This window comes from Aethalodelphis obliquidens, unplaced genomic scaffold (assembly GCF_003676395.1).
Source record: "Aethalodelphis obliquidens isolate GAN/ISIS:26980383/991018 unplaced genomic scaffold, ASM367639v1 scaffold18, whole genome shotgun sequence".
NCBI lineage: Eukaryota > Metazoa > Chordata > Mammalia > Artiodactyla > Delphinidae > Aethalodelphis > Aethalodelphis obliquidens.
Window position 1 is genome coordinate 10,382,678 of NW_020837962.1, and position 12,464 is coordinate 10,395,141.

Sequence of the window (12,464 nt, forward strand, 5' to 3'; positions counted from 1 at the left end):
GGGGGGGGAGCGAGGCGGAGGCGCGGCGGCGGCACCATGTTCCCGGGTACTGCCTGAGCCGCCCGGCCGGGCGCCGTCGCTGCCAGCCGGGCCCGGGGGCACCGCCGGGCCGCCGGGGCGCCCCCGCCGCGGAGTGTCGCGCTCGGGAGGCGGGCAGGGGATGAGGGGGCCGCGGCCGGCGGCGGCGGCGGCGGCGGCGGCGGCCGGGGGCGGGCGGTGAGCGCTGCGGGGCGCTGTTGCTGTGGCTGAGATTTGGCCGCCGCCTCCCCCACCCGGCCCTGCGCCCTCCCTCTCCCTCGGCGCTCGCTCGCGGCTCGCGGCTCGCGCGGCTCGCGGCTCGCTCCTCTCCCCTCTCAGCCGGTCGGGGCTGGCGCCGACCCCCGCCCCGGAGCCCTCTCCGACCCCGCGGCCCGCGCTCGGGGCTGTTTTCGCGAGCAGGTGAAAATGGCCGAAAACTTGCTGGACGGACCGCCCAACCCCAAACGAGCCAAACTTAGCTCGCCAGGCTTCTCGGCGAATGACAGCACAGGTGAGGAGGGGGCCGGGCCGGGGGTAGGGGCCCTGGGGGGTCGCTGTCAGCCCCACCTGGAGGTGAGTGCCCCTGGGGGACCCGAACTGAGCGGAGGACCGCGCAGCCCCTTCCCCGGGACCCGCGCCGCAGAGGGGGAAGTTTGTCGGAAGACTGTTATGGGGCCCGAGTAGGGCAACACATGCCCGGGTGCGCTCGGATCGCCCGGAGTTGGTGAACCCTCCTCGCGTGGAGACCGAGTGGTACTTCCAGCGAGAAAAAGTAAAGTGGAGCGTGTCTATTCTGCGTGGTGATTCCGTACCCCTCCCTCTGCCGCCGTGTGTCGACACACGCGTGGCTGTCTGGAGGGATGTCAGCGGAGGGTAGGTTTGCTGGTGAGAAAAGAAAATAGTGCAGCCGAAAGGGGACCCGAAGTGTTTTCTGAATTGGTAACACATTCACAAGGCTGCGACCAGAAGACACTCCTAGCAGCAGCCAGCCTGTGAGTTACGACTTAGAAGTTACTTGGAATGTGCTCATTGGGAAAATGCTTAGTAGTTATTTTGAAAACTCTTGTTGCTGGTCACCTAAGTCATTACATTTTTCACAACCCCAAACTTCGTTAGCAAGATGTCATGAAAGTTGCTGTGGAGTGTTTAATTTCACTTGTATGACTTCGGAAGAAAGTTAAATAGCAGATTCATCTGAGCTGCAGTCTCCAAGGGCGCTTGTGTTGTTTTTACCGTGTAGATATATATTAAAAAATTATGTTCAGGAATGTAGGAATTACATTTTTTCCCAAAAAAATTTTTATCAGGGTACTGAATAAATCATTCTTTTAAGCAGCTTCCTTGGAAATTTCCTTAGGTAATCATGTCAGTTACTTAAGAGAAGTATTTTAGTTTTCTGTTCATTTAATAATGCTAGCTTCTTCTGGGCTGGTTCACGGTAGCATTATGAACTAGTTGTATTTCCTCTTTCAGAACTCTCCTTTGCAGTAAAATAAAAACTTGTGCGCTGCTGTGAATGATTTGATTCCCAGCGCAGCTTGCGTTTCTCCACTACGGTCTTGAGTAGCAGCATCTGAAAATCAGTTTATAATGAATGGGTCCAAATTGAATTATATTGCTGCAGCAATGCCTTCAGATTTGCAGTAGACACAGCTGTTCAGCTTGTGCAAATATTTCTGGGACTGACCGCTAGTGTTTTTATACTAGTGGTCTAAAAATCTATTTCTACTGTTGAAACAAAACTTGAATTTTGTGGCTTCAGTTTTAATACAATTCCTAGACTGTTAGTTAAAGTAGAAGTGAGGGAAACAATTTTTTTTAAAAACAAATCAGTCATAAGAAGATTCTTGTCTGGTTGAAATAAATTTGTTAAACAGTGGGGAGGAATCAGTAAGTCTCACGCTATATAAGTCACTAATAATACTCTTTCTAAAAACTGATAAGGAGTTGAGTTTGATGTTAATTTTGTAAAATTGGCTTATCTGAAGTGAGAAATGTGGGAACAACCAAGATTTAAATACTCTGATTTTACTGCCTGAAAAAACCTTATGATTTTACTGCAGAATAGATCTCCTTTGCTTCATTAATCTTGGCATGTTTGAGTGAAAAATCTTTAATCATATGAAACATAGATCGTACCAGACAAGTTCAGCCTTGAAGCTTGTCCTTTGAAACTGGTAACTTTTGAATGGCTTTGCAGCTTTTCTGTTGTTGAATGAGGTTATTGTAGATTTTGTTTTATGAAGAAGGACAAATTAGTAACATGACACGTAACAAAAAGGCTTGTCCCACTATATACTTTCAGCTGTTTCCAAGATGGTGCCCAAAGGATTGGCTTTTGGGTAGTTCTGTTATTGGACCGTCACATATTTACTTAATGTGCTGCTAATCACAACAAAGTTTATCAGAAAGGATTTTCTATTCTTGACCACTTTTTTCCCCTTTTCCAATTTTGATCCTTGTAAGACATTGGGGCTCTTTTATAAATGTGGAACAAAAAAGTCAGTTTTTAACAGTTCTGTTTAAATAATCCAAAGAATAAGTTCACCATCATTTATGTTGGGTCCTTGGTTGCACATCATCACCATCACATTATTGTGAGAGGGTCTGTTAGCGTGGTAGGCCACAGAAGGGGTCATCATTGAGCATATTAAAAAAGGTAAAACCTTGTCTCCTATAACTACTAGTCTAAAACAGAGATCTTAAGGATGTATATTAAAGCCAATAAAGAATTAAAGCAATTACATTACACTAGTCAAAGGAGTGAAAGCCTTTGGTTAGGTGGAAAGTGGGGAGAGACCTGGGAATAACATTCTTGAGAGAGACAGCGTCATTTTAGTGAGGGGAGGTGTGTTTTTGGCTTCTAGGATAAAATTGGGCCAGGCAGAGCAAGGTATGTTCCATGCTCATGTGGTAAAATTTGAGGGAGGGGAGCTCTGCATGGGAAGAGCTGAAGGGTTAGGAGGAGAAGGAGGTGGCCTTGGTGGCCTGAGAAACAAGAGTGACTTGGACTGTCACGATGCAGTGCATTTCTCTGGGGACTGGCCTGTGGAGCCATCAGTGTCAGCTGAGTCCCGGGGCGGGTGTGTGGGAGGGGCAGAATAGTACACCTGATGCTGGGGCGCTTACCAGCCAGGATGCTGCCTGCAGGGCGCTTGTATGTGTGTACACTCCAGTAAGGTAAGGCAGTTACCAGCCAGGATGCTGCCTGCAGGGGGAGTGTGTATGTGCATGCACTCGAGTGAGGTAAGGCGGCATCTCTGATAAATGTCATTGCCACCAGAGACAGACGGGAGAGATCAGTGCAGGCTGGGGAGGTCAGGGAAGGTTTCTGAGGAGAGCATGCAGAGCTGATGCAGAAATAGGGAATGTACCCCAAAGGAAGGTAACAAGAGGAAGAAGGAAAAGCAGTACTTTTCACCCAACCCCAACCTTTCTTCTGGAGTGGCACAGAATTTGATGGTATCAGATGTTGTTGAAGAAGCATTTTCTTGTTTTACATTGAAGGTGTAAACGCTTTTTTACAAATGTCATCTTCCTTTACTTGGCACCCTTTATGAGAAGTAGGATTTTGTGTTACCAGTGTGTGTTTTGGAAACTTTTTTATTTAATATATCCAAATTAAACCAGCATATTAGTGTCTTTCAGCAGCAGGGATTCATGATTTAACAGCGCGGAACAAATAAATATCTAGGCAAGCAGTAGACCTTTTTTGGTCAGCTTTATTGAAGCCAAATTTACGTTCAACAGATATACTATAAAAAAGTTTTGTAGGACTGCCTTTTGAAAGTTGAACACAGGTATGTTTCATCCTGTGCTGTATAAATGTCCCTAAGCAGTTGTGGTTACATTTTATACTGTGAATCCCTTTAAGTGCAAGAGAAAACTATATTTAAAGAAACTTGGTGTAAATACTGTTACCAACCGAAATACCTTTTACGGCAAAATGATGACCTTTTAGGTTTACATATCGGAGTGCTTTTCTCCCCATCATCTCAGTTTGGTCCTCACAGCAACCTGTGAGGCAGGAAGGGAAGATACTGTTCCTGCCAATTCCAGTTGAGGAACCAGACTTAAGAGAGGTGATCTGCCCAAAATAACATAAAGGGTAAAAACCAGAATCAAACCTAGATCGTTAAAGTAAATTGATAAATTCATCTTATAAATCTACATCGATAAACATGGAATTTACTTCAATCATGGACCCGGGAGACTACAGTACTTAGCAAGTTTCAGTAGCATAACTCCAGCAAGTGAATTAAGTCCCTGTAGGGAAAGTTTGTCAGCAGCTAAGTTTCAGTAGCATAACTCCAGCAAGTGAATTAAGTCCCTGTAGGGAAGGTTTGTCAGCAGCTATGGAACAGGAGAGTGTTCTTTCTATTAGGGGCCTGGGGTAGGGGCTCCCCCCTCTCTCTCATTCTGGTGCAGCAGGGTGTTATTCGAGGCCTATACTGGTCTTAACATTCTTGTTTATTGCAGTGGGTAATTGAGGACCAGTTAGGTTATTTCATCTCGTTACTAAGTTCTGGCTAACTAGGAAATGTGAGTTTTTGTAGAGACTTCTAGGGCTTTTCATGACTTGCTTAGCTTTTACTTAGTAGGAGAGTAGGGATTTTTGAATAACTGTGAGAGCGGTGAGAACAGTGGCCTCATTTGAAGTTCCTTGGGGATGGCAGGTAAGTATGAATCCCACCAAGGGAGCCTTCACAGTAGAGCAAAAGATTGAGAATCACTGCTGTTTAAAGCTTGAATTTGATTCTGTAATTCTCAAACATAATTGAGAATGGCTTGTAAAGGGACTTAGGCTTAATCCTACTATTGGAAGTTGATGCTTACATTGTTAGCCTGTATTTTTACAACTTCTGACTTGTGCCATTCTATTGATAGTTGTGTGACAAAGTGATTATTTGGGGCTACATAAGTGCCAGCTTTGTGTTTTTACTTAATGTGTTTGAGAACAAAATAGTTTAAAATGATTTTGCCAAAGTATACCTTCCCGTGTTAAGATGAAATGTTCCTTATTGTGAGTTTTGAAGATTAGAAAAGCTTGCTTTAAGCCATTTTAGTTCTTGGGGTAACATTAGTCAGGACACTACCTCTTTATCTCATTCAGACCAGCATTTCAAGTATATTCCAAGGGCACGTGAAGAGATGTTGCTCAACAGAGGTTTTGTGCTCACAAGAAATTGGTCATAGCCGAGGCACTTTCTTGCGGGCCCTCCCAGCCTTAGTTTGCTGATGGGCTGTGAGGCTTGGAGAGAGGGGCTTGCAGTTTGTACCATTCCCAAATACATGGGTCAGCAAGCTTTTTCTGTAAAGGGTCAGAGGACATAATTTCAGATTGCAGGCCACAAGGTCTCTGCTGCAGCTAACTCAGTGCTGCCATTTTGGTGTGAAAGCAGCTCTGGACAATATGTACACGGATGTGTGCAGCTGTGTGCCAGTAAAACTAGAAAAACTCTCATTACAAAAACCGGCAGCCAGGTGGTTTGGCCCTCAGGCTGCAGTTTGTGACCCTGATGTAATGTGGGACTGGTGCTCTGAAGATCCTCAGTTTCCTCATCTGTGAAAAAGAGAGGATGACCATCCCCATCTCCAAGGGTGATGGTGAAGGTGGAATGAGATGCTGTGTGAGAAGTGCCTGGTCTGGAGTGAGTGCTCAGTGCCTAGTGCCAGCACCGTCCTGACAGGGGAGAGTGGGTGCACCCTGGTAGCCACGTTTGCTGATGGTTCTGGAAACAGTAGTAGCCATGTATGCGTGTCCACACAGGCGCACAAGCAGGCAGATCTTTTTGTAGTGTAGCACATTCAGTATATAGCCAGGAGTTCTTTAATCAATACTGTTTATTTTATTTTATTTTTAATTAATTAATTAATTTATTTATTTTTTTGCGGTACGCGGGCCTCTCACTGTTGTGGCCTCTCCCGTTGCAGAGCACAGGCTCCGGACGCACAGGCTCAACGGCCATGGCTTATGGGCCCAGCCGCTCCGCGGCATGTGGGATCTTCCTGGACCGGGGCACGAACCCGTGTCCCCTGCATCGGCAGGTGGACTCTCAACCACTGTGCCACCAGGGAAGCCCAATACTATTGATTTTTGCCTCCATTTTCAATTGTATTTTTTTGTAGGAACACGATGGCCATGAAATTTTAAAATTGCAAAAACTTAGGCACTATGGTATGTTCTGAAAATTCTTACTAATTTTGAAGTGTATTTCATGGACTGTTTAAGCAGCAAACAAATATGTGATTCTGTTTCTTTACTGTGTATATTACAGTTCAGTCTGAGGTGCCCCTTATGCAGTAGCAGTGTACAAAGGATTCTGGTGATGCCTTCAAGTAGCTTAGAACTATGTTGACAAAGATAAGACATAGAGGCAAAACTTGAGAAAAGAATATAAAATGCAGTCAGGTGCCCAAATGCAGGAGTCAGAAAGGGCAATTGAAGAAGGCTTCATTTATTCACCCAGTGTTTACTGAATGCCCCATGTGCATAAGCCCAGGGCTGGGTGTCCAAGCGGAGGTGGCACCTGAGGCAGGGCCTTAGTACTCCTGTTCTGTGGTGCCCCCTGGTCTTCTCTCACTGAGCCAGAGCAAGGAGCCAGGCAGTTGGGGAAGTCTGCTGGGCTTCTGTGCCTTCTGTGCGTGGGGAAAAGCACTCTGGCTACTCAGAGAGTTTCGTCTCCGTGGGTGTGATCTCAGCCCATGGCTTGCATCTAGTCCTCTCAGGTTGTCCAAGATGGTCTCTTAGAAGCTCTCAGGCTCCTGGCCATGCCCTCTGGTTTTCATTACGTGTGCCCAGTGTTCGCTGAGCCCACTCTGAGGCCTTTCCTTAGTGGCACGTCCCTTATCAGAAGACTGTCCCATGCCTGATGGGCTCCCCTGGCCTGCTGTGGCATCCACAGCTCTTGCATAAATTGGGGGAGGGGATGCCATACTTTCCCAATTCAGTCTAAGCTTAGCTTTCAGGATTGTCACATTGCAGCAAGTCATTGATGCAGGAAGTCAGCGCTTGCACCAGTGTCTGTTGGGGGCTTTTGCATGTTCACCTTTCTGTGGGGGCTGTGATTTGCTGACAGTAGTGCCGGAAAAGAGCCATGTGCAAGGTTGCCCACCTCGAGCTTTGACTTGAAGAGATGTGAATCACAGATTGGGGTGGGAGGGTATCTTTAGGAAAGGCATGGAAGTAAGCAAAAGTGGCTTTTTTTTTTTTCCCCAAGTTCTTAGACAATATGCAGAATGTTGCTGACTTTGAAAAATCTGCCTTCAGGGTGTTTTCTTGTTCTAAATTTGGGAAGTGAGGCTATTTTTGAGCTCTATGTCTAGAAGTCAAATTCCTTTCTTTTAAAACCTTACCCTTAGAAAGACCTTGGATATCATCCCGTGTAACGTTTTCCCCCATGTTTCATTTCCATTAATCAAAAGAATGTTTAGTTGAACCATCACTAAGAATAGTAAAATCTAATGCTGAAGAAATTTTCACTCGGTTAAACCCGACTTTCCTATTTCTAGATGTCCCGTCTGCTGCTCTTTGAAGATCTCTTAATTTGCCAGTCTTTCTAATACACCTGTGTATATAGTAGGTGTTTCTTAATAGTTGTAGCTGTTTAACGGGATTATACAATTCTGTTGTAAAGCAAAAATTTTTTTTTTAGATTTATTTTAATTAATTAATTTATTTTTGGCTGCATTGGGTCACTGTTGCTGTGCACAGGCTTTCTCTAGTTGCGGTAAGCGGGGGCTACTCTTTGTTGCGGTATGCAGGCTTCTCATTGCGGTAGCTTCTCCTGTTGCGCAGCATGGGCTCTAGGCGCGTGGGCTTCAGTAGTTGTGGCTCGCAGGCTCAGTAGTTGTGGTGTCTGGGTTCAGTTGCTCCACGGCATGTGGGATCTTCCTGGACCAGGGCTCGAAACCATCTCCCCTGCATTGACAGGTGGATTCTTAACCACTGCGCCACCAGGGAAGTCCTGCAAAATATTTTTATATTTCAAAAGCTTCCCTTTGCACTGCCCCCAAATATTTTGAATTTTCCTTATAAAAACTGTACCATCTATATGTGTTTTAATTTTGTACTTAGAATAACCAATGAAATAGCAAGAAAAATAAGCTACTGTTTCTTCTGATAGCCTGTAGAATGAGGCTTGAACAATATTTGAATAAAGTGGATTTTGGTATTTGATAACAAACTGAATGATAACACTCAGGAACTATAGAAGTATATCAAATAATTGGGGTTTTCTTTGACAGTTATGGACTGTATGCATTTGACCCAGTTCCTTTGGATTAAAATATTTTGAGTGTTTGTCACTTGATTAAAAGTAGAACCTTCTAACCATGACTCAGAGTTGAAGGAAATGTCAGAGCTTTTTATACTGGGATACAGGTAGTGAGGAAGGAGCCCTGGCCTCCACTCAGTGGACACTGGATTTCAGCTTCCAGCTCATCAGCTCTGTGCCTTGGGCCAGTGACTTTACATTAGAACTTCGTTGGGGAGGGTGAGTCTCATCTCTAAAAGGGATTTTTCCCCCCCTAGAATTTTCCATTTCTTCTCACTTTGGTTAGCTTTGCATATTGGACTTCTGTGGTTCCTGGCATATAGCCGGTTGCAGCGGCTATTATTATTGTATCATTGTGGGAAAGTACTATACATCACCTACCCTTGGGCTGGTGAGGATGGGACTGATGTAGGTGAGGGGTCTGACCCAGAACCAGATCCATGGACGTTTCTTGCTGAGTACACAGGAAGATGTTTCCCCTTCCTGTTCCACGTGGAGCACCAGGGCTGGTGCAGTCTCAGTACCAGCTTGCAAAGGGATGAATTAGAGGCTGAGATTCAGGAATCCCACAAAATGGGTAGGAGTTTGACACACTTTACTCAGTCTGTGTTTGAAGTTAAAAACTGTTCTTTATTGGAAAATTGAAGTCTAAACGGAACTGTGTTTCCCGTATTGTTTCAGAACAGGGACTTGATTTAGGTTAGGACTTAGTGAAAAAGGAAAAGTGAACATGGAGAAGCTATAAAAATGGTCTTTCTTTTTTAGCAAACAGGGGAGAAAATGGCCTTTGAATCACTATCCAGTTTAGTCAGGTTAATTGGTTGAAAGAAAGAGCAGTGAAATTTAATTTCCTCTTTGATTCAGCTACCACTGACCTTGAAAGGAATGGATTCAGCTCCTCCCTGTATTGTGGGGATTTTCTCTTTCTACAGATTCTACAATAGGAAGTTGCTTCAGTTGGAGTTTACTGTTTTTCCAGTCTCCTAGATATTTTAGGTGTGGTGATTTATGGATTTTGCTAGTAAAAATCACCCCATGGCGGACAAAGAATTTTTGCCCCAACATTAAATCTTATTTACATTTTATTTAATCAGTAATTTTTATTGAAAGCAACAAGGCATAAAGTATTGATAGATTTTTGTGTTATTTTGGTTGTGCCTTTACTACTCTGGGATTGGTTTTTGTTTGAAGAGCACAACCTGCCCAGAGTTGAACTTCTCTTTTAAAGATCTGAGAAAATCATATTCAGTGATTTTTAGCTCACACTGGTGACTTTCTTAATCTTTGAAAGTTAAGGAAAAATGGGTTCCTTCTCAATGGTAAGAGTGAGTTTGGACATTTCCTTTGTTTGAAATGCTAGTGTTCTCCTGATACTAAGTCCAGCTGAACTTTCTGTGATGATGGCCATGTTCTAGACCCACACTCCCAGTACTGGATCCTCTAGGCTCTTGTGGCTAGTGAGTACTTGAACTATTACTAATGTGAGTCAGGAGCTACAATTTAAATTTTATTTAATTGTAATTAATGTAAATGTTAATAGCCACATGTGGCTATTGGCTGCTGTGTTGGACAGCACAGCCCTGAGTATATTTACTTACCTCATTTGTCTAGAGTGTTCTTTTAAGATATTTATGACCTAAAGGGGAAAGTCCCTTTAAAGGGACCAACTTGTAAAGATGGAAAGCATTTTCAAAAATACTCATTGGTTTAGATATAGGATTTTTCAGTCATGTAGAAAATATTTGTTACACTGTGATGTCAGTCCTGGAGATCTAGTGGTGGGGACACAGCAGGTCCAGGGTCTGCCTTCATGGGAGACAGCTATAGTGAGCTGTGACCGAGTACCTTGGAGAGGAGGTCCATGATTGGGGCATAGGACAGAGTCTTTTCTTAAGGGTCTTGGAAGGCCTTCTGGGGGAGGTGACTGAGACCTGAGGATGAACAGGAGTCGGGGTGAGGTGCTATTCCAGGCATAGGGAACAGCATAAACAGCAAGTGTGGAGGTCTGGAGGTATACACTTTTGAGCGTGTAAACTTTTTGCGAAAAGTCAGTTTTGTTTTTGTTTTACATTCAACAGGCTACCATTTAGAGGCAGCGTGGTCTTGCCTCTTAGATGTGGACACTACTGATGTCCTGTGCTGAGAAGTTGGGTGGGCCTGAGCTCTAGTCTCAACTCTACCACTATTTATCTATTCTTTTATTCAACAAATATTAAAACGCTTATATAATTCAAATTATTTATATGTGCTTATTATGTATGGGACACTCTTGGGCTGTGGTGATATCAGTGGGGGCCCTGTGTTCTTGGAACTCAGAGTGCAGTGGTGTGGGCAGGCAGTCCAGCAGCCCCACCAATGTCTGTCTGTTTGCGAACTGAAATCAGTGTTGTGATGGGAAGGAACCAGATGCTTCAGGCTGGGTGGTCAGGGAAACTTCTTAGAGGAAGGGCACTGGAGCTCATTGTAGGACATACTAGCAGGGGGAGTCAGGCTGGGTGTCTGAAGGCAAGGTAAAGTCATGGAGAGCCTGCAGTGTCTGACCAGGGAGTCCAGACCATCCTTTTAGAGCTTAAAAAACAATACAAAATTTTAGAAGCCCATCACATCCAGGGTAGTTGGAGGAAGTGACTGTGATTTGTTCTCTAGAGGCTATATCATCTTTTTCCAAGGTATATTTTTCCATCTAAGTTCATACCTGCAGGGAGAGTTGACAACTGCTTTCTCTCTTCCCAAACCCTATTTGTGGGAGGGAAAAGACCCCACAAAAAGCAGCTTAAGAATCAGAACTACAGTTGACCCTTGAACGACGTGGGGATTAGGGGCGCCAACCCTCCCTGCAGTCAAAAATCCACATATAATTTGCCCTCTGTATACCGGTTTCTCCATATTCGTGGGACCTCCCTATTTACTATTGAAAAAAAAAATCTATGTATAAGTGGACCTGTGCAGTTCAAACCCTTGTTCAAGGGTCAGCTGTAGTGTTCTTATTTAAGATATTAGGAAATTTTTGTATCAACAGGTAATTCTTCTTTAAAAAGTTTTTTTTTTAATTCTTTTGACTGGATGACGTGTTCATAGGGTTCCAAAAAGTACAAAAGACTTTAGTGAAAAGCCTTCCTTTCCTGTTTACAGAGTCACCCAGTTCCCCTCCCCACAGGCAACTAGTGTTTCTTGTATATCATGCTAGACATATGCTGTGTATGTAAGCACAGGCTGTCTCTTTTTACTCCTTCTTCCCAAAGTGACATGTTATATATATTGTTCCACTATAGGTGCATTTCAGACTGATAAATATCTGAGAGCTGTAGGAAGTATTAATATTTGAAGAGCAGGCTTCATTCTAAAAATCCTTTTTTTTTTAAATGGTAAAATGTTTTTGTGCTGTACTTAAATAAAACAATGATTTTTGTGTTTTTTCAACAGTTTGTAAATAGGAAGAATTGAAGTTCTAAAAAGTAATTTCATCTTGAAGAGTATTAGAGGTTTTGTTACTGTCATCATGTTGCACGTCATTGGACCATGGTTCACACCAAAGTTCTGTTTATGGTTTCCCAGCTTCTGGAAAAGATGCTTTAAACCTGTGGTTTTTATTAACCACGTTATTAGTTGACATACAAATGTCTGTAGCTTAACAACCTACTTGTATGCCAAGTACAATAGATAAGGTAAAAATCAATCTCTTGCTTGGTAGGACTTCTAAGAATATTCATGTTAATTCCAGACCTTTTTATTAATTTAGTTAATTAATCTAGATATTGCAGAACACTAAAGGTGACCCAGAAGTCCTTCAGAAGAGGAGTAGCTGAGTCCTTTGCCATTGTAAATCTGGGGAGGGAGAGTGATGGGTATTTAAGATGGAAGATAAGTTTGAGAATCGTTAAATAAAAAGTCAGGATGGAGAACAGAAATGATAATTAGATCCTTTTTAGAGGTAAAAAGATATATACTGGGCTTCCCTGGTGGCGCAGTGGTTGAGAGTCCGCCTGCCGATGCAGGGGACACGGGTTCGTGCTCCGGTCCGGGAAGATCCCAGATGCCGCGGAGCAGCTGGGCCCATGAGCCATGGCCGCTGAGCCTGCGCATCCGGAGCCTGTGCTCCACAATGGGAGAGGCCACAACAGTGAGAGGCCCGTGTACAGCAAAAAAAAAAAAAAAAAAAAAAAAAAAAAA

At 43.9% G+C, this 12,464-nt stretch overlaps 1 protein-coding gene across 7 annotated transcripts in view; it reads left to right on the top strand.

Annotated features, from left to right (window-relative positions):
- The window catches only part of CREBBP (CREB binding lysine acetyltransferase), a 150,189-nt gene that overhangs the window by 20,809 nt on the left and 116,916 nt on the right, over nucleotides 1-12,464 (top strand). For 6 of the 7 annotated variants that reach the window (XM_027117555.1, XM_027117556.1, XM_027117558.1 and 3 more), the window contains exon 1: nucleotides 7-529. The exons of the other annotated variant lie outside the window; for it this stretch is intronic. In XM_027117555.1, the coding sequence (XP_026973356.1) occupies nucleotides 445-529 (85 nt within the window). In that variant the 5' untranslated portion in view covers nucleotides 7-444. Of the gene's footprint in view, nucleotides 1-6; nucleotides 530-12,464 lie in introns of those variants that run through there. 7 annotated transcript variants of the gene reach the window in all.